Genomic DNA, 22,199 nt, shown 5'->3' with positions numbered 1-22,199 from the left:
AATCACGTATAGTTTCAGTAGGTGCCAGTCTAGCGTTCCTTTACGGAAAGTTTCAAGATGGCGCTGCCCTTGGATTGAGATCTGATGAAACATTGGGAAAACGAAATTGTAGAATTCTTCGTAATGATTACTATTTGTCGTAATACAACTGCAAATTTTCGAAGAAAATATCAAGTTTATCATCATGTTCCGATTCTTTACGCGATCAAACCACGCACTCGGTGTAAATAATGTATTTTATAATCATCCGTGTTACAAAACTGCACAGTTGATCGGTAGACTCAAATCCAGCCGTTCAAGTCCAGCCGTGTGTTCCTCGCGAACACTTGACTCTATTCATCGGGATGATACAGGAACTGCTACTTCGTCGTCTTCACAGTGGTCACACAGTGTGACAAGAACTCTTCATCAAGTTCAGGAGAGATATATTTCGAGGATAAATTTACATTCTCGAAAAAGTAAACAGTGTCAGTGTCAAAAACATGAATCAAAAACTGTGTGTTCGCAAATTCCTGCAACAGCGAGATGTTCAAACGGATCATCATTACCCAAACAAGAAGTAGTGAGTGTCTCTCTCTAATCCTCTATGATGTGCTGTGTTATTTACTTTTTCATGCATTCATCACAAATTAATTGAAATTCTAACGTAAGGAAACTTGGAAAATAAATATTTGTGATGCAATCAAGCTACATGAGTCGTTTGTCGACCCTGGTCAATTTTTTATTTTTTTACAGATTTAAAGAGCACAATCTCAGCTTTACTGCTGTGAAAACCGCATGCTGATACCATCTTTAGTTAAAAAATAATGGCAGTTGGAACACCAAGAGATGCCATGAAGTGATGTGATGAAGTGATCTTATTTTGGCCTGTATCTCCAAATAAAAAGTCCCGACAAACGACTCATTTAGCTTGATCGCATCACATTTATTTGTTGTAAAAAGTCACAAATCCTACAAAAGTTCAACTGTTGTTATAAATCTACCACAGTGTCAAGTAAAACTTGTTAAGATGCTTCACCTAACGTAACATCTTTGGAAATAGTTGTCTTGTCAAGTTGAGAACTTTTTGTTGGGAACTAGAATTTTGTTTTATGAAAAACAAAATATTTGACAAATAAATAGTATGGTCTTTTTTTGTGTCAGTTGATGGTTTTTTTTTTTGGTTTTTTTTACATTAAATTCACTTTTCGTCACTTCCTTTCTTTCTATTTTGTTTAGGTGTTTTCTTCAAGATTTCTAACCAGAGAGTACCACGCTTTGACAAGAATTCTTCAGCGATCAGGTTTCAATAATGTCCCAGCTCTGCAACAGCTTATTGGGATTGGTATGACTTAAACCTAACCCCACAAATGTGGCTCAAATACTGGACTTCCTCCGTATCAGAGGTATATTCCAGTATTTGAGCCACATTTTATGAGGCTAGATTTAACTAGTGTTGTAACACTAACAAAGTCAAATTTTCACTAGTCAAGTACAGTCGCAAGTCAATTTTTCCTGAGTCAAGTCAAGTCGCAAGTCAATTTTTTAAAGTCCGTCTGAACATGCTAAGTCATAATTCACATGATAGATGTACATGTACATGTACACTTTCTCTGACATCCTTTATTGACAATACAAGTATTTAGTTTGTAATATACGAGTACAAGTTACAGGTAGGAATTGTGCCTAATTGACGCCCAGCTCGCTACATGTGCATCAAGTCCTTGGCTTTCTGTTAACCGAATTTTGCATATGCCCGAAAAATTGTTATAAAAGTCAAGTTTATTCCATCAAGCCAAGTTGCAAGTCATTTTTTTCCAAGTCAAGTCAAGTCTCAAGTCCAAAAAATAGCAACTTTTGTCAGACTTGAGTCCAAGTCAGAGACTCAAGACAACAACACTGGATTTAACCCTATTTAATAACACAACTCTTGTACAAGGAAATGTCCCATGGGTTTCAATTATTGGTCTTGAAATTTGCATCAATGTATAATGTGACTGACTTTACACCCCAGTGGCTTCAGACCATAGAGCTATATTAAATTACTAGAGCGCTAACTCCTCATTCTTGCGTGCGGAGAAGCTTTGAAGCCGCTCTGGGCGCAGACATTTTGAATTAATGTGCGTGTTTGTAGCACACAATCATAATAGATGGAGTGAATTTTAAAAGTGTACTCTAAATGCAACGCGCAAGTAGAAGATATGCAAACAACTTAAGCGCGCCATGACGGTTCAAAAAACGTCATGGCGAAAAGCATCTGCAGCGGATACGCACACGTTGCATTGCGTTGTAGAGCAAAATGAAACACTCATTTGCTGATCGTGCGTTTTGGTTTTGGGCGTATCGTCTTCCATGATGCACCGGTATGGAAAACAAACGCAGATATGCAAATAGCCGTACAAAAGCCGTACAAAATTTCGAGTTTTACATAGGTTTATGCACTTGAACATGGATGCGCCCATCAGGCATTACTTTGTACATCGAGTTAGCGCTCTAGTAGTTTAATATAGCTCTATGCTTCAGACGCATCCATTCTCCATTTCTGTACCTCTAAAAAAAAAACAATTTGTTTGGGCCAAAACTCCCTCATCGTGAAATTTTATCAGATGTACACACAAGATGTCTTGAGGCCACAAATGAATCCTTTAAAGCCTTACATGTATTTCTTATTTTAACTGGGTAGCCCATTCAACCATATCCACTGGTCTCCCATGGGGCCCAGTAAAGAGAAGACAGTGTGAAGAAATTACAGTTTTAGATGTGGGAGGAAAACCCCAGAAGAATATTCTGAGGAAAACCCACAAAATCAAGTAGGGACTGAAAACCCAATCCACATATTGACCCGGGTAGGAATCGACCCCGGGGCACAGCGGTGGAAGGCAAGGAAAGTACCCCTACGCCAACATGACTCCCCAACCTGAGCTCAGTACGGTCAGTATCAAGTGAGAAAACCAAGACATTAGCAAATAGTTTCTTAAAAGGGTTTTAATTTTTGTAGAGGGTTGGTGACAATACAAACTGACATCAGACAGCTGAAACAGCTTAGGCCAAAAAAAAAATAATAGTTCTGCTTCCGATTACATGGCATTCCAAAATAGGGTAGGTAGGTAGGGAATTTTTTTTTTTTTGCCAATTTTTTTTGTGTACGATCATATGGAGGCGTCTGCATGTAATCAAGGGTAAAATGTAGAAATTGATAGTTTGGGGTGTTTTTTTTCTCATTTTCCCATAACAAAATTAGGGTAGGGGCTATCAGAATAGGATAGGTAGGGAAACCGGAACCAGAACAATTTTTTTTCTTTGTTAAAAAAAGTTAAAACTGATTGTCCCAGTTTGAGTTGTACACATGGTTTCTGCATCTAATTTTACCCTTAGTTCTCTGGCTCCGTTTATTTTTATTAAAATCAGGGAATGTCAATTTCTTCAGCACATCATCCAGGCAGAATCAGCAAAACGACAACAAGAATGAAGAAAGAAAGGATGAGGAAGAAGGTGAGTTATACGCTGAGCAGAAATCAGCAGGGAACCGGTCACCGGCAATAGACATCGTTTCTGGCTGGTAACCTATTTTGTTTTGCTCAGCAAAACTTTTGAGTGCTAAGCAAAGATTGTTACTGTCGTGCCCAACTTCAGTATTGTCCCAAGTCTCGACTGTAGTTCAGATCCTGACTTATTTTTGAGATCATCTCAAATCTAGTGACACCATCCCAACTATAGTTTGGGCATTTGCTGAAGATAGGGCGTAACTTCCTTTTGTAAAGTTTGGTCGAGTTTTGAGTAGTTATATTATGAGCTTCTCAAACAATGTGATGTTGGTATAGATTGCGCATTGAATGGGTAGGCCTGTTAAGCCCCAGCTGGACCATGGTCCCAACTTAAACTGGGACCCAACTTAAACTGGGATAATCCCAACTGAAGTGTTAGTGATGAAACTCTTTATTTGGGGCGGTCTCAACTTAAGTTGGGAGAGTCCCAACTGAAGTTGGGACATTGGTCTAGTTGGGCGTAACAGGCCTACGGGTGCAACCCTGCAAAAAAAATCCCATAGACACTAGTGCTAAATGCGCATACTTCAAATTTCTTTTAAAAATACTCCAAACTCTCACAGGTATTCAAGCTGCACAGAAAAATGATGATCAATGTGTCATCTTTCATTTCCTTTTCATTTTGTGGTGGGTTGACCATTGACTTTTCCAGATATTCTCACCCAAAGAAGACGACCCCTATTTTCCCTAAAGCGGAAAAGTAGCCATCTTGAAAAACAATCCCTCCACAACATGGCAAAACTAGCGCCACTTTTGAGCCCAATAGCATCCAAAATGCTCAGAATTGGAAGCCCCAAGTCCAGGCCAGAGGTTCATTACCGTATCTCTTCAATTCCCCAATTTTATGGCTCTCAAAACTCTCTAATATAGAATATTTTGAGGGTATAACTTTTATTCATGAGCTCGGCGGACGGATTTTTGGCCTATTTACAGGTGTGCACCCCTACACAGTCCACAGGGGGATGCCTCCACTAAATTGGACCAACTGGGCAAGAGAAGCTTTTTTTAACGTCTTAGAAATAATTTTGAGCTTTGTTTTGAAATCATTTGTGCTCAGTCATCAATGACTGCAGGGATGCAAGGAAGGTATCAGTAATGAATGGGAGGCTTGCGGTAACACCATGTGAATGAAAGATATCTGTAAGTGAGTTGTGTGGTTCTGGGAAGAACCAGTTGGTTTAAAGGGAATATACAACATTTGCAAACATCGAAAAATAAAACTACCAAGTTTTTACGAAATACCTTACTAGGATGTTGGTAAATGACAGTAAAGGCATCCTGTAAAACTATGGCACCTGGTGTGAAGTCATTTTCAAGAAACTTGTATTGTTGTATACATTTCCAACGGTGGTCGGCCGACCACCGTTGGAAAAACCTAACTATTTTTCAACTACTGCTCAAAATTTACAATTTTCAGTCCAAATTTTGTTTGCTATTGGTTACATGTTCATGAACGGGTGCAGGCCAGCTAGACTGGTTCCCTAACCTTATAATTTTCCGACAACTATAAATTGATGCATTTTATCTTTAGTGGAGTCAGGGAACCAGACTACTTAAACGTTTTTTGTTTTTCTTGGTTTTTCAAGCATTTTCGAAAAACAAAACTTCAAAATATGTCAGTTAAACAATATTTGATCTAGGCCTATTATACTAACCCCTCAAATAGTTCTTTCTGAAAATTACAGCAAAAGCCAATGATGTACATTCCCTTTAACTCGACGCTTCAAACAGTATGCTGTACTCGTCATAAGGTATCAGTAGAAAGCTGATAAGCCACCCTTGGAGATGCAACCACACTGATATGTTTCAAGCTTTTTTTTAACCCTAACCGAACTCAACCCATCAAAGTTCAACAGCATGTTGGGATAGGTACAGTACCCCTAAACAGATGGTCGTTTACATTGGGTTTGGTATACGTCCAGAAACTAAGTCCAACAGTGTGTGTGTACAGTTTCCCATGTGGGTGTGTGTAATTTGCCTGAATGGGTACGGTTCCTAGTAAATTATGCTGGGGAGTTAGGGTTAAAGGGAATGTACATCATTGGCTTTTGCTGTAATTTTCAGAAATGAGGGTTAGTATAACAGATCAAATATTGTTACACTGACAAGTTTGAAGTTTTGTGTTCGAAAATACTGGAAAACCGAAGAAAAACAAAAATTTCAAGTAGTCTGGTTCCCTGACTCCACTAAAGATAAAATGGATCATTTATAGATGCTGGAAAATTGTAAGATAATGGAACCAGTCTAATTTGGAGCAGTAGTTGAAAAATAGTTAGGTTTTTCCAACGGTGGTCGGCCGACCACCGTTGGAAATTTATACAAAATACCACTTTTCTTGAAAATGACTTCACACCAGGTGCCATAATTTTACAGGATGCTTCAGACTGTCATTTACCAACATCCTAATAAGGTATTTCATAAAAAAAATGGTACTTTTGTTTTTCGATGTTTGCAAATGTTGTATATTCCCTTTAAGGCATATACTGGTAGGATCATTTACATTTATCCCAAAAGTAACGGTAGTAACCTACAAAATTATTCCCCAAAGCTTACTTGGATTATATATCTTGCTGGTACTAAACACGCTGTGAAATTATCTTGTCTGACTTGATGTCATTTAGAAGAAATCAAGATGATTTCCAGCGATCAGTCAGCTGCCTGATTATTGGAATAGAGAGTGCTATAGATGAAATTGTGTTTCGTGATCGAAAGGTTGTGTATGGTTTTTCGCCATTTTCTCAAAAAAAAAATGTAATATCCACTGAGCTGAAACTTCAACAGGTTAGGTTTGAACATTCTTCTTTGGATTTTGAGTGGTGGTATTATTGGAAATGAACAAAATGCATGAAAAGCAAATGATCCTGCATGCCTTTAAAGGGAAAATACAACATTTGCAAACATTGGAAAACAAAACTACCAATTTTTTTACGAAATACCTTACTAGGATGTTGGTAAATGAAAGTCTAAAGCATCCTGTAAAATTATGGCACCTGGTGTGAAGTCATTTTCAAGAAAAGTGGTATTTTGTATAAATTTCCAACGATGGTCTGCCAACCACCGTTGGAAAAACCTAACTATTTTTCAACAACTGCTCCAAATTTACCCTTTTTTCAGTCCAAATTTTGTTTGCTATTGGTTACATGTTCATGAACGGGTGCAGGCCAGCTAGACTGGTTCCCTTACCTTACAATTTTCTGGCATTTATAAATTGATCCATTTCATCTTTAGTGGAGTCAGGGAACCAGACTACTTGAAAATTTAGGTTTTTCTTGGTTTTTCCAGCATTTTCGAACACAAAACTTCAAACTTGTCAGTGTAACAATATTTGATCTATTATACTAACCCCTCAAAGTCAAATAGTTCATTTCTGAAAATTACAGCAAAAGCCAATGATGTACATTCCCAACCTCGTACCCAGGGTGTCGAGCAGTACGCGCCCACCACTACCTGCTCTCTCACCCTGGTATTGGATCATTTGCATGTGCAAGATTTTTGCACATGTATGCAAATGAGGAACAGTCTGGTGCCTGGATATGCGTTACACATTAGCGTTTGTTTTTGTATGCGGTGTCTGGGGTAAAAACAGAGTCAATTTGTAGCAGCGCGAGCACGGCGTGAGTTACGAAAACACGATTTTTGAAATCAAACTGTTACGATCTTATCGAGACAACATGCAGTATCATATTTCATATTAATATGAGCAAATTGGAAAGGAAATTAGTATTTTCGAGAAGGCGTGGACGAATGATCGCGAAAACACGTTCTGCACGTTGTGAATATATAGCACCAAGTACACGATAAAAATCCATTACTAGCCAATTGCGGTATCCAATCAGGATACAGGAAGAAAGTTTCCTATCCAGGGTTTACTATTGGAAACGCGGTTAGAAATAAAGTAAGCACGTAAGGGACGAGGTTGGTACATTCCCTTTAATGTTAGCATTCTAAGCCATTATCATATATCCCCCTTGCCTTTCCAGATCCCGCCAAGCGAGGGAGTGAGGGGGATAACATACGAATGCTCTTAGTCCTGATGCTGATCCTGACGCTTCTGAACTTCCTGTCCAAGGAGGATGAGGCGCAGAGCATCTCATGGCAGACATTCATCAATGAGATGCTGATGAAGGGAGAGGTAAGACAAGCTCAAAGATTGATTGGTAAATTGCTTGATGTATGTGTCAGCCTCGACTCCATGGGCGCGTGCGCGTTCCTTACACTAACCCCTGGCCGTGATGATGACGTAAATGACGCTGATTGGCTATTCCCAGCGTACTGCGCGCGCATTTCAAAGATTGCACGCCGGGGGTGCCCATAATGCGCTCGCGTGCTTTGCATGTAAACGTCACGTACGAAAAAAAAATTGTTATTCAAATGTCGCGATGCCTGTATGATATGGATTATGGCAGCCTCGTTTTTCACTAAAAAAAAACCCTGTATCTTCGGTTGTACAGGGACGAAAGTGGTACGTACATTTAATACAAATCTTTGCTAAATAAGGCAACGTCGAAACGTAATGTTTGAAAGGATTGATTCTTCAAAATTACAACTTTTAACATTTTAAGATGGCGTCGGCACGTAAAACGGATAAACTGCAGCCTAATTATAATGTGCCATATTTTGACACATTTAAATTACACAATTCCAGGGGTTAAGATCGCGCAAGGCATGATGGGAAACAACATGGCGCAGCAAGATCGGTACCCATGGGGAACGAGGTTGTGTATGTGTGAATTCGGGCGATTCGCAATGCAGTGTGCCACCAAGAGTTTGCCATGGAGAGTCTATTTTTCAAGTTTACGGTCAACAAAACATGAACGATTTGAATGAGTGTCAGTAGACAACTTGAGCTAGTTTGTTATAAATTGGGGCAAAGCGTGCGCTGCCTTACAAAAAAAACCATATTGATAAAAAGAAAACAAAAGGGCAAACAGATACTCGAATCATTCGCTTACGAAACTACTGACCGGAAAAACTAACAATTTCAAATGTCCCGCGCTGCGAATTTGTCGACCATCTCCCACAATGCACTGGGAAAAATGAACTCTCCGTGGCAAACTCTTGGTGGCGCACTGCATTGTGAATCACCCGAATTGATCAGTTGATTGATTATTGGTGAATTCATTCATTCATTGATTGGTTATTGATGAGTTTATTGATTGATTTATTGGAGAATTGATTGGTTTATGGATTGATTAATTGATAAATCAATTGGCATATTTTATAGGTTTTATTGAATGAATGGTGATGGATGATTGAATATTTTGAAAGATTTGATGACAGGTTCGTTCGGTGATTCGTTGATTTATTGACAAGCGATTTTGATTGATTGATTGATTGATTTCATTTTTAATTTTATTGACTAGTCAACAATTGTTCCAATTACGAAACCAAGAAGGAATGATGTGTTTGTTTATCAATTAAACAATTGAATTTTTTGACTGACTGAAAAGTTTATCGATCTTACCGTTAATTCATGTGTCGACCATTTCAGTAATAGATCAACAAAAGCTTCATGAATATTGACTTCATAAGAAAAATCAAGAATATGTAAAACTTATGGAAAGTGTACTGAATTTGTTTTCTTTTCACAGAAATACCTTCATTATACCTAATCTTACCAAATCCTCCAAAATCCTCTTTGCAAAATGGAGGATTTTGCAGGATTGAGGCTATATGGCAAAAGTATGTGGCTGATTTTGTAGGAGGCACTTCGTCAAGGTCTTTGGCCGGACCTTGGTTGTTTATGCTCAGCCGTGCATAAATTTAGGCCTAGATTACACTTGAAATCCTCTGCACTTCTCCAGGATGTCACTGGCTCTGCCTCAACATCTTGACAGTGATAGCTGGAGGATTTGGCAGGATTGAGGCAATGGTCACCCCTACAAGGAACACATTCAAGAAATAACGGATGATTTTGGAGGATTCAGGCTGTTACGCAATTTTTACATGGAGGCAGTTGGAGGATTTTGCAGGATTGAGGTTGCATCCTAGCAAAAATGCCTGGGGAGTTGGGGTTAAAAAAAAAAGACAAAGCGCGCCCAGTTGAATTGGACCCAAAAGACTCAGTTGAGGACAGTGTGGATACTCAGATTCTCACTCTGTCAGAGGACATTAGGCTTGCCCTTTGGCTCCAGCAGAAAATGATGATATTTTTTCTGACTTTGTTGTGATTTGCTGTTTTTAGGTCAAGTTTGTATCCGTGACTTATTATGACTCCGATGGCAGTGGTAAGAGCAGTAATCCAGAATCTGACGTGGTTCACGTGTACGCTAATGATGGTGCTATCGTCCATGGAAGAGAGGTACGTTAATACACGTTGTACATGTAAGGTGTCCAATAAAACAATGGAATACTGTCTTGGAAGAATTTTTTTAATTTCTCATGGTCTTTCATGAATCTTCAAGATCTTGACATAGCATGTTGTATTGCATGGCGAGTGAAATGTAATCTAAACATTTTGAATTTATTGTTAGAATATGTAGCTTATTTGGTGTAAATCTTTTACTTCAAATAGAAGTAATCTTCGAACATTACAGCTTTGAATTTCCCTCGATGTGAAGTCATGTTTTTCTTACACTGAAAGATTTCCCAGGTTTGCAGCATTGCTAATGTTGCTAGCATCGTGACTTTGGGCGTGATCCCTGGCTACATGGCATATACGGGTTTATGGCTTCTGACCAGCGCCCCTTGAACAAAGGCATTGACGAAATGGGGAACTGCCAACATAGGGCAGGATAGCTCAGTTGGTAGAGCACCGGAACGGCAATTCAGAGGTCTAAGGTTCAAACCCTGCTCCAGTCAATGTCTTTGTTCAACAGGGGAGGGGGGGGGGGCAACATATTGCAAATACAATATTAAAGAAAACAAGGGACAACGGAAAGTTGTTCTCTCTACCCCCCCCCCCCCACCCGACCGAAAAACACCACCCCACCCTCCCCCACCACCCCTGACTGCTCTAGATCCATCAATAGACACTTTCTGTAGTGTCTGTACAGAGTTGCTACAATTTCAACTTTATACAAATCAATTCTGTCGTTATAAAAAGAGAAAGACAATTTTGTGATTAATTTTGAGGATCCATTCATGGTTTTGATCGGCAGGTTGGTCGAGGTCAGCCCAATCACTTTCGCATGCGAGTGGGCAACATTGACAAGTTTGAGACCAAGTTGAGACAAATGGAGGACAGCCTGGGTATAGCGCTTCATGACAGGGTGAGTAATTAACGAAGCTCTTAAAGTCCATTTTCTTGCTTAAAAAAAATGTCTGCCCATCATCGTACAGTGGCTGTTAGTCCTACTACAGGGTGAGTAAAAAGAAACCCAAAATGTTGGGACCATTGCTTTAGTGAAGTTCTGCCTGTATCACTTTCAAAATCTAGGATGTAAAAGCCCAATTCATAAGCTTTCTTTTAGTACAAGAATCATTCAAATCGCTCATGCACTTTTAAAGTTACAGAATTTTAAACAAAACCACAGTTTTAAAGTTCTGTCCACGGATCACAAAAAAGTAAGTGTTCTTTCAGCAAAATAAAAACAAATCGCATAGGGCTATGTGTGAATTGTTTTCATTTTGCCGATAATCCCCCCCCCCCCCCCTATTTTGTGATCCGTGGACAGAACTTTAGAATGGTGGTTTTGTTTAAAATTCCGTAACTTGAAAAGTACATGAGTGATTTGAATGATTCTTGTACTAAAAGAAAGCTTATGAATTGGGTTTTCATATCCTTGATTTTGAAAGTGCTAAATGCAGAACTTCACTAAAAAATAGTCCCGACATTTGGGTTTCGTCATTTTGTAGAGTCAACCATAATACTTACTCTTTGCATTAAACCACTGATGTCTTACTTTCCCTTTTTGCTACAGATCCAGATTCAATACAAGCACGTGACCAGCGACGGTCTCTCTAGCATCGTGGGAACAGTGTTGGTCATGGCCGTCATCTTCTACATCATCCGCTCGGCGATGAAAGGTGGTGGTGGCATGAATACCTTCACACAGATGAGTGAGTCGCAGCGCGACAAAGAATGAGGGCGCTGTTTCAAACAGCGTGTTCAGTGTTTGAAGTTTCGTTCGTGGCATGAGGCATTTTTGTGGTTTTGTGATATTTTGTCAGCTGTTACAGATCCAAACTTCCAATTCAAATAAACAATTCAGGGGCACCCCAAGTGATGTATCCTGTGCAGTTGTTTCACTAAGAGTTGTTCTAGAGAGCAATCTGGGCATGATGCCATTTCTATCACGAAGGCCCCCTTCAATGGCGAAAGCATTGTGCTAGCTATTGTTCGGGTAATCTGTCACGGGGATGTTACTTTGTACAATAGCATGCCCAATGGTTTCTCCATTGATGGGGGCCTCGCGAGTGTACAGTGTTCACGTTCCCGGATTTGCCTATAGTTTGAACCATATATCTATAAACTTTGTTCGTGGTGCAACCGATGATTCGTACAAATTTTAGCCAATGTAAGTAAAAATGTCATTCATGAAGGAAAGTTGTTAAAAAATTTACAAAAACTTGTGAATGCATCATTACCAATGCATTATTGACTATTTATGTACAGTTTCAAAAAACAATTTCATCCTGTGTTACTATAACAGCTAAAGCGCGGTTCACTCTGGTCGAGGAGGGCGGGTCAAAGGGCGTGACCTTTAAAGACGTCGCGGGTCTGCAGGAGGCAAAGACCGAGGTCATGGAGTTTGTTGACTACTTGAAACGACCTGCCAAATATCAGGAGCTGGGAGCTAAGGTGAGAGGTGTATCCCACACTTTTAAATTCATTATTTTCATACATAGTTTTTGGAACTGATGTTTAAAGCTATAGTCCATCATTTGCAGCTATCCGAAAAGTAACTGGCGTAATTATTGTTGAAAAACATACTTGGTTGAAAGATAGTAAGGGGACTAAACTCCCTGTGAAATTATACTTTCTGGCAAGCTGTCATTTTGAAGTAATCAACGAAAGTAGGCCTTTCCAACGGTGTTTCTTAAGACGCACTGTAGGAAATTTAAATTAGTTGTTCGTTTTGTTATTCAGCGAAGCGCGCGCAAGTATTGGCACGACGCACACGCACCCCCGGTTGCTATAACTCGTCGGATCAGTGCGCGACATCGCGTAGCTGCAATCGGCTCAGTGAGAATGTGTCTCGGACACTGAATTCGGGCCCATTTCAAAATATGATTCAGCAACTTTTGATTTGAAATTGAGATCCTAGAATGCTGTTTTTCTCGGAATATACAGCTGAAGCTGAGCTGAAACTTCATCAGGTTAGTTGTTCAGCACCCTTCTTTAGATTTTGAGCACTTTTTTTGCTTCAAACGAACAAAATGCACAAATTTCAAATGATGGACTATATCTTTAACCAAAGCTCTCTGTCAAACCTGCTCTTAGCAGTTTTAACAACATTCTCACATGATAAATCTCAACGACAAAATCCCTTCCTTTTGCATTCTTGTAGGTACCCAGAGGAGCCCTACTCCTGGGCCCCCCGGGCTGCGGCAAGACCCTCCTAGCCAAAGCTGTAGCCACGGAGGCCAACGTTCCCTTCCTGGCCATGGCTGGGTCAGAGTTCGTGGAGATGATCGGCGGCCTAGGCGCAGCAAGGGTCAGGAACCTGTTCAAGGAAGCTCGGAAGAGGTCGCCCTGCATCGTCTACATCGATGAGCTGGATGCTATCGGCAGAAAGAGGACGGACAAGTGAGTGGTTCTTGTAGTTAGACTGGAGTTGTGACATTATATTATACACTTTAATGAGGACACAATGCTCCCAGTGATTCTGAAATCTTGGGCTTGCAAAGAAAATGTACAAGCCTATAGTAAACTCCAGCTAAACCGGCACTCTCGGGACCCGAGAATTTGTGACGACTTTAATACGGGTATGCCGATATATGCTGTAAGGCGTCATTTTGCCGACTTACATGAATGGTCGTTTGCACACATGATTCATTGCACTAATTGGCTTCGATTTACCCTGGATTGTCTCCTTAATGCTTGAGTTGAATCCAGCAAATTAATCCTCGAATTGTGTCATCACGTTTGGGGTATTGATAGTGGAGACATGTATGTACGTGCACAGTAATGAATTGAATGCGTTTGTGGTCCGGTATATACCACGCACGCATTGACTGCAGCAGTAGTCATTCAATAAGACGACGGGCCCCCAAAATGGACAGAGCGCATGCGTACAGCCTAGAGGGGGTACTGGTATTGATATGCTCACGATGCATATGTGATGTATGCAGTAGGACACCCTTTTTCGACACCAATGCATGCGATCACGGGCAGTGCGAAACCACTTTTTACTCGACACTTTGCCAACCGCTGTACAGGACTCTCAATGCCAATGCGTGATTTGTTGATGCCGACTTACACAAAGGATTTTGTAATACTTTTTATGGAAAGGAGACCGAGAGTAACACGACGACTTGAGCGAAATGGCGACTTATAAAAGCTGACTTAGAAATTAAGAATTCAATGGAAATGCATTACGGACAATCGTGACTTTATCCAGATGGCCCACTTGAGCAATTTGACGAGTTGTACGATGTCGGTTTAGCCGAAGTTTACTGTATTTGGAAGGGACTTGAACCCACGACCTGCTTGCTAGCATCGATGTCTTACTCGACCACCGAGCTTACCGGGGTTAGCTGGCCGGTTTGAGTCTGATACAGCAGTGGGTACTGCAATCAACCACTCTATTTTTGTATTGTAAAATTTGGGCGATTCACAATGCAGTGCGCCACCAAGAGTTTGCCATGGAGAGTCTATTTTTCAAGTTTACGGTCGACAAAACATGAACAATTTGAATGAGTGTCAGTAGACAACTTGAGCTAGTTTGCTATAGATTTGGGCATAGCGTTCTGCCGCCTTACAAAAAACACCATATTGATAAAAAGAAAACAAAAGGGCAAACAGATCCTCGAATCATACGCTTACGAAACTACTGACCAGAAAAAAACTAACAATTTCAATTGTCCCGCGCTGCGAATTTGTCGACCATCTCCCACAATGCACTGGGAAAAAATGAACTCTACATCTGCTTGTAGTTGAAGTGTTCAGATTGGTTTCAGTATTGCAGCAATCAGTTTTTCTGTACATATTTTTTTACAGTGCTTCACTGGGGAGTTCTGGGGAAGAAGAACAGACACTGAATCAGCTGCTGGTTGAGATGGACGGTATGGGTACTAAGAAAGGCGTCATTATGCTGGCATCTACAAACAGGGCAGATATCCTGGACAAAGTAAGCCCCTTGCCACCTTCCAATCTCGGAAATAACATTGTCTGATTTTTGTAAAAATTTGCTATGTTTGCAGAGACATTCATTTCTGAACGAACATTTGGAGCTCCATTAGACAAAGCATTCTCTGATCACCATTATTTCACGCACAAATGGAAAACGAAGTCATTTTGGGCACCCCACATCACAAATTTGACTTTTGGGGTGAACACTACATCTGATATTTATGATATTGACGTCCAAAATGTGTACAGGATATCAATCACCAAAAAGAAAAATCGCACAGCGATGATATTGACAAAAAATGTCCAGCTGATGGTTAATCAAATGGGAACTCAAAGTATTTTTAAAACCAAGGCATCACCAGTGTTGAGATTTGAAGGTTTGCACGGTGGAAAGATACTAAGACAAGATAAGTTTGCGGTAGCACCATGTGGATAAATCTCTTTTGTGAGTATGTGTGGTTCTGAAAAGAACCGGAGGGACTCAACGTTTCGAACAGTATGCTCTGCCCGTCGTCAGGAGAATGATTGGATTCCAACGATGATGCGATGTTATAAGGATGGGTGCGGTGAGGCCTGAGAAGGATGCAAACTGGTGAAGCTCGAAACCGGTGAAGCTGAGAAGGATGCAAGTTGACTGAGGGATGCTGGATGATTCCTGGAGCGTGTCAGTACACAGTGAGGGGGGCAAAGGGGAAGGAGCTCAGGGTATAGGTGACCCATAGGCGAGAACTACGCATACTCACAAAAGAGATTTATTCACATGGAGCCGCAAACTTATCTTGTCTTATCACCGTGTTGTTTCTGATTCTTGGAGGTGTTTCGTCTAGAAGAGGTACCTGTCTTTGTGAGTTGAGTTCATCAAAATACACCAACGGGGGTGAACTTTAGAAGAAAAAAAATATGCTTAATCAAAATGGAAGTAGCACAATTACTTTTGAGCTGTTACATGCATTTAGAATTCCCTTTCAGTGCACAAGCCCATCTGGGTGTATTTGAACAATTATGGTATATGGTCGGCATATGTCCGATATCCTTTACAGGGTGAGTCAGAATGATCTGGACCCAAATTAAAGAAAATATAAAAAATATGTAGCAATTAATATCAAAACAAGTGCAAATGAGTTATGTTATGGGCTCCGTGCGCCGACAAAAGAGGGCGCCCTTTTACCTAGCAACGACGTCCCATGGGCGGGACATTTCGCTGGTTGACGCGCACCGTTCCTTGTGTGTGCGCACGTACACCAGGGGTTTGGTCGTATGTACATGCAGTGGCCGAGCTTCGCGGCAAATGAATTGCACTCAGGCAAGATGGCGTCGGTCGGTCACCCCAACTGTATTTTCTTTGCCAGTGAGGGGGTACTTGTGAACGGAGCGGATAAGCTGGTATTTTGGACATATTTGGTGACTATTTCATGTATATCCATTTTACCATTTTGAAGAAAGCGCTAGCAAAGAACACACGCTAAAAAAAACCCACTTGGTTCCTTGGTTCAACAAATTGATTGAAACTTGGTACATATGTGAAGCAATGTAATAACAAATAAAAACCTAGTCATGGTGACTGACTCACTTGAAGTTATTGACACATTTAAAAAAGGCAAAACCAATTCCGTGTGCAGACTGGAAAATGAGCCACTTCAATGAAAATGGCATAACTCCTCACCACAGCCACCAATTTGACAAATTATGCAAAATTCATGTGGAAGACAAGATTATAACCATTCATATGAAACACTCATTTTTTTCCTCTCAATATACTCTATTTGTCACCAAAAAAATGGTGAACTTGGGTCCAGATCATTCGGACTCACCCTGTATACTTAATTTTGGAAAATCCATGTGCCCATTTCCTGTTTGCTAGGTTTCAGTACTTTTGGTACTTGTACTTGTTTGGTTCATCTCCCAAATACTCTGCGTGGGAGTTTACACAGGAGACCAGAAACACCGTGGCAAACCCCTTCTCTTAGCGATAAGTGTCACTGGGTTCTTTTACGTGCATTGGATTACACAACACATGGGACCTACGGCTTTACGTCCCATGCGAAGGACGGAGCAATAATGGTTAAGTGCCTTGCTTAAGAGCACAAGTGTCCGCCGGCGGGCTCGAACCCACGCCACTGTTGCCTCTGAAACACCAGAGCATGAGTCCGGTGTTCTTAACCGCTAGGCCATGACACTCTACCTTTGGCCTTTGTTTGTTTTATCCTTGAAGGCTTTGCTGAGGCCAGGCCGGTTTGACCGTCACATTCTGATCGACTCTCCCACCCTGATTGAGAGGAAGGAGATATTTGAGGTCCACCTCAAGAAGCTGACATTGGAGAACAAACCGGAGTCATACTCGATGAGGCTCGCTCAGCTTACCCCGGGAATGAGTGGTAAAACTTGATGACATTTGGCGTCTGGATATTGTAAAATTTTGTTTTCTGTTCACTAATATTACTTTGATGAAAGAAAAACCCCTTGTTTATTATAATTTCTGCTCTTGAGGTGATTTTCTCTGAATATTTCCAACTTATTTACGTGCAATCATTGAAATCAAGATATTGAAGTCAATTACCAGTTTGGGTTGTTTTTTTGGAGGGGGGGGTTTGGCGGCAACTCGATATATTTGTACAAGCATTACATTCACTGTGTGGACTTCCGAACAAAAGAGGTCCACATAAACCAGATAGCAGCGACGTTGTGTGGACTTGCCCACGTCCACACAGTGTTCCCTCCTCTCTGGAAAACAGGTTTAGAGGCATTTGGGGGTTACGTTTATCGGTGGCAAAATGAAGAGAAACACTAAAGGGAATCTTAGAAAAAAAATTGGGTTGAAAGAGTTTTCACAGTGTGAGTAAAATGAGGTTTTTTTACAGGTTTTTCTTAACTACCCCAAAACAAAGGAATGTCCACACTACGTATGTAACGTAATTGATGATCTAAAAAAAAACTATTTTGAAGGATGGCTTGTGATTAGAATTTGCATCTTGGAGATGTAAATTTTAACATTATGCCATTGCTGCTGCAACATAAGCACAAACATATGTATACAGATTTTATCTTACATCAGCGAAGGACAAATCCTAATGAAAAAAATGTATATCTTCCCAACACAACAAGTGTGGGAAAAGTATGTTTTGGTTGCTAAGGCAATTTTTTCTATTGGCCAATCAGGTGCTGACATCGCCAACATCTGCAACGAGGCCGCCCTGCACGCCGCCCGGGAGAGCAAGAAAATGGTCACGGGCGACGACTTCGAGAGTGCCATCGAGCGGGTCATTGCCGGGGCAACCAAGGTCAACCGGGTCATGTCGGAAGAGGAACGCCGGGTCGTCGCGTTCCACGAATCCGGACACGCACTGGCGGGGTGGTTGCTGGAGCACACGGACGCACTGATGAAGATTTCTATCGTACCACGAGCCAGTGCCGCGCTCGGGTTCGCACAGTACTTGCCGTCCGATCAGAAACTCTACTCAACAGACCAGGTATGTGGGGCTCATGATTTTAGCAGAAAATATATAAGATTTACAGACTCTGCAAGGAGAGTTCATCTTTGGAAGCGAATAGTTTGAGTATATAAAGAGATAAAAACAGTACGATAAAGGAGAAATATTGTTTCATATTGAAACAAGTTGGTCGTGTGGAGATTTTGTCTATGCAAATTCTGTTAAAAAGAGTTAGACAAAAAGTCGTCTTCCATTTTACTTTGTCGCACTTTGTTGTAAATTTGTTGTGCCACTGTACTTGACTTTGAAATATAATTTTACTTTTTAATTACATTTGTATTCCAGACATACTGAATTAGTAATTTTAAAGAAAGTTCAAAGTGCAGATGCATTGAAATTCCTACTTTGCTCACTTATATTTTTTTGTCATTCATAAAGTCAGATTACTATCGATCTATGAAACCTATTTATTGCATGGCATTCTGTTGTTCACTCGTTTACACATTTTTGGGGTTTCTTGTATTTTTCTTTCATGACTTGTCCTAGCTTTTGGACCGTATGTGCATGGCGCTAGGAGGACGGGCTGCAGAGGCACTAATATTTAACAAAGTCACTACAGGTATGTACTTGGGGGGGGGGGGAAATGAGGAATTTTATTTAAAAGTTTGGTGAAATTCTAGCCTAGCACATTTATATCGCAGGCTTTGACTTCTTTTGAAGGTGACATTTTCTGAAGTATTCTGTAAGTGTCTATAACAAATTTACTATTGTAGCACTCATTAGCATAAAGTACCATTTGGGCAAATTCCTTATTTTTTTAGGCAGGCATTTTTTTTACAAAAGTTCACACACTGATGTCAAGGTGCAGCTATAATCTTAAGTTCTGTCACATTCTCAGTCAAGACCATTCTGGGCTCATGTTCAGTCATGAAGGCCCCCCCCCCCCAGTAATGGCAGATCCATTGTGCCAGCTATTGTACAGAATGACTTCTCCATAATGGTTATCCTGAACAATCACTGGCACAATGCTTCTGTCATTACTAGGGGCTCCGTGAGCATGTAAAAATATATCCCAATCGATATCAAGTTGACAAATGAATAATAAGGTCACGTAATCATCTTTCCTTTCAGTCAACAGAGAGCGCTTTGGGGTTGGCAACAGATTTTGCCCCAAAAAATGCATATTAACACCCTCATTATGCAAGAAATAGGCATTTTTATTCAGTCTGTGGTAGCCATTGTTAGTAGTTTTTTATTTTCAACAATCTAATGATGTGTTTGGAAACATTAATGACTGTTCTTAATTTTTGCGACGTTTGGCCTTCCATAGTTTGCAAAAAGTGCCATCCACAAAGACTGGCAAAGAAAGGTCTATAACCATCGGTTTGTCTTTCTTCTTGACAGGTGCGCAGGATGACCTGAATAGGGTTACCAAGATGGCGTACGCCCAGATCCAGTCCTACGGAATGAATGAGAGAGTCGGTCAGGTCTCCTTCCCTGAGAGCAAGTCCGGCGAGCTGGGTACCAGACCGTACAGCCAGAGACTACAATCAATCATTGATGAGGTATTGTAAACGTTGGTCCAGAACCTCAATTTTTAAAAAAAAAATTGTGGGGGGGGGGTGTGGAGGCGATTTACTTTGATGCTAAGGAGCACTCTTTTTTCCCTTATTCTTTTCTGGGTTTTTTTTTACTAAAGTTTCATGAATCTGTGGATGAAAGTGGTATGAGTAGACTACTGCATTGATTTAAAAACAGTTATCTTCACTCCTTCTGTGGTTTAATTATACCTCCACCCTCCCCCCCCCCCCCTAAAACAAAATAAATTGTGTATTGTGCTTGTACTCAGCTCCCATGAAACTGATGGTGATCAATACAAGTTGTTTATGATTCACGCTTTGGCAGATTCTGCAAAATGAGTCTTGAGGACATTTCTCATACTTTCATATGCATTGGAATGAGTATATTCACTTGCTCAGCTTTTCAATTTGCTTAATCACTCACTTTTACATCCTGTTGTATGTGAAATATTGGTGAAAACATGACATATGGAAGATGTAGGGTTTGTAACAGAGAAGTAGCTCATAGGACTTAAGACTTTTTTGTTGGGTTGGGTCACATCGTGAATGAGTAATTCGGACAGAGTGAAATAAGCAGTCAGGATGTCAAAGTGAGGGATATATCAGTTGTCAAAACAGTGTCAACGGAGGCTATAAGTTAGAAACACTTCTTTTGGAAAATTTAACTATTTCCAACTGTTGTTACTTGCAGGAGGCTCGTAAGCTCGTCACCAGTGCATATAGAAGGACAGAGAAACTCCTGTCTGACAACATGGACCAACTGAAAATGGTGAGTCAAAAACTGACTGTTTCCTGACATCATCTCAGAACACGTAACTTACTTGTTTCAACTAATGACAAAATATTCTTGATGAAAGTTTGCCAAAATTGGAAGAAAGTCTCCCCAAAAGTCATAGGCATCTTACACTGAGTGTCAAGAAACTTCGCTATACCGGACAGGCCAGCCTGTTGTCCTTTCATCTGAGTCACTGACCAACCGACCGACTGACTGACAGACTGACTGAGTCATTGTGGAGTGTCATGGCCTAGCGGTTTTACACCGGACACATGCTCTGGTGTTTCAGAGGCAACAGTGGCGTGGGTTCGAGCCCGCCGGGTGGACACTTGTGCCCTTGAGCAAGGCACTTAACCATTATTGCTTCGTCCTTCAGATGGGACGTAAAGCCGTAGGTCCCATGTGTTGTGTAATCCAATGCACGTAAAAGAACCCAGTGACACTTATCGCTATTAAAGAGAAGGGGTTTGCCCCGGTGTTTCTGGTCTCCTGTATAAACTCCCATGTGGAGTATTTAGGAGATGAACCAAACAAGAACAAGAACTGGTATGAATGAAGAGTGAAAATGAGAACTCTGAGCCATCAACATTCGGAGGCGCCTTTAGAAGTTGTGACGTCCTTACGAGTACAGAAATTCGACCAGAGCTGTTGATTGGTCAATAGCTGCCATGTTTTTCTCATACAACATCGAGTTACCGAAGACACGCCAGAAGGCGTTGGCTGAATAGTCAGAATCTGGAGGACAAGACACAGTGTTGTTTTGCAAAATCTGGACGCATATCATAGATGCTTGCTGTGCGTGCAATCATCTATTCTTCCATAGACGTGTTCAAATCCTGCTTGGTTTTTTTTTTTGAAATAATAAGTGAAATAATTTCCCTTTTGTTTTCAAAGCTGTCGCATGAACTACTAAAAACCGAAGTCCTAAACTACGTTGATGTGGAAGCCCTGTTGGGCCCGCCTCCCTTCGGCACCAAGAAGCAGATAAATCTGGACGAGTTTGACGTCCTGGGTGAGGCGGACGACAGCGACAGTGGCAACGACCCGCCTAAAGATCCACGGAACAAGAAGGAAGATGAAGAACCTAATGCATATGCGTAGTTAATTAGCATAATCATTAACATGTTTCATCTGAATATTCATGATATCTGAATATTTAGGATAGTTTGAACCTTAAAGTTGCAATCGCCGTGCGCTTTAATTTCAATTTTTTTTTCTATTAATAAATTTTCAACTTGTGTGTTAGGCCCCCCCAAAAAGTCTCTGGTTTCTGGTATGGAGCTTGCCCAAAAGGTGGTGCGGCGACACGACCTTTTTTTTTTTTTTTTACCTGACTTTTTTGCTTCAAATGTCAGCTGATGACTGCAAATGGTGCCCGACTAAACTTAGTGCAAATATATGGGAGTCCAGAGAGGCCACATAAAGCTTATTGTCGATCATAACCCCATCTAAAAACACGTTAAAATTGTGCAGCAGCAGGATTCCAGTCAAACCAATGAGTTTGGCGGTTTTGAGACATCATCTTTCATTGAAAAAAAAACTTTTTCATTTTGCCGACGGGCATGGCTACGGCGATGCGCGCGCATACCAGAAACCGGAGACTTTTTTTTTGGCCTTATAGTCCCACCCAAAAAAACTCCTTTTTAACTTTTTTGG

At 40.7% G+C, this 22,199-nt stretch overlaps 1 protein-coding gene across 2 annotated transcripts; it reads left to right on the top strand.

The window, feature by feature from the left end:
• Positions 1-19: 19 nt before the first annotated feature.
• On the top strand, positions 20-21,777 carry LOC119739244 (paraplegin-like). Of its 2 annotated transcripts, none has more exons than XM_038214102.1 (16): positions 20-562; positions 1,219-1,282; positions 3,388-3,471; positions 7,505-7,656; positions 9,709-9,825; positions 10,625-10,735; positions 11,387-11,525; positions 12,119-12,267; positions 12,977-13,215; positions 14,629-14,758; positions 16,973-17,135; positions 17,917-18,227; positions 18,735-18,807; positions 19,593-19,753; positions 20,460-20,537; positions 21,438-21,777. In XM_038214102.1, the coding sequence occupies exons 1-16, from the start codon at positions 185-187 to the stop codon at positions 21,642-21,644; spliced, it is 2,556 nt and encodes an 851-aa protein (XP_038070030.1). In that variant the 5' UTR covers positions 20-184; the 3' UTR covers positions 21,645-21,777. The 2 variants fall into 2 exon arrangements, with proteins under 2 accessions (XP_038070030.1, XP_038070029.1); XM_038214101.1 differs by having other exon boundaries at positions 1,219-1,324.
• Positions 21,778-22,199: the final 422 nt, after the last annotated feature.

The sequence above is a fragment of the Patiria miniata genome, unplaced genomic scaffold (assembly GCF_015706575.1).
Source record: "Patiria miniata isolate m_02_andy unplaced genomic scaffold, ASM1570657v1 HiC_scaffold_30, whole genome shotgun sequence".
In the NCBI taxonomy this organism is placed as follows: Eukaryota; Metazoa; Echinodermata; class Asteroidea; order Valvatida; family Asterinidae; genus Patiria; species Patiria miniata.
This window is presented reverse-complemented; position numbering and strand designations above follow the sequence as displayed.

What these genes read in the sequence shown, in the direction of transcription:
- LOC119739244 (XM_038214101.1), top strand. Translation starts at nt 185, where the DNA reads ATGTTCCGATTCTTTACGCGATCAAACCACGCACTCGGTGTAAATAAT. An exon ending in GCAACAGCTTATTGGGATTG is followed by an intron (nt 1,325 to 3,387) that starts GTATGACTTAAA and finishes TATTAAAATCAG; the next exon opens with GGAATGTCAATTTCTTCAGC. An exon ending in GCTTACCCCGGGAATGAGTG is followed by an intron (nt 17,136 to 17,916) that starts GTAAAACTTGAT and finishes TTGGCCAATCAG; the next exon opens with GTGCTGACATCGCCAACATC.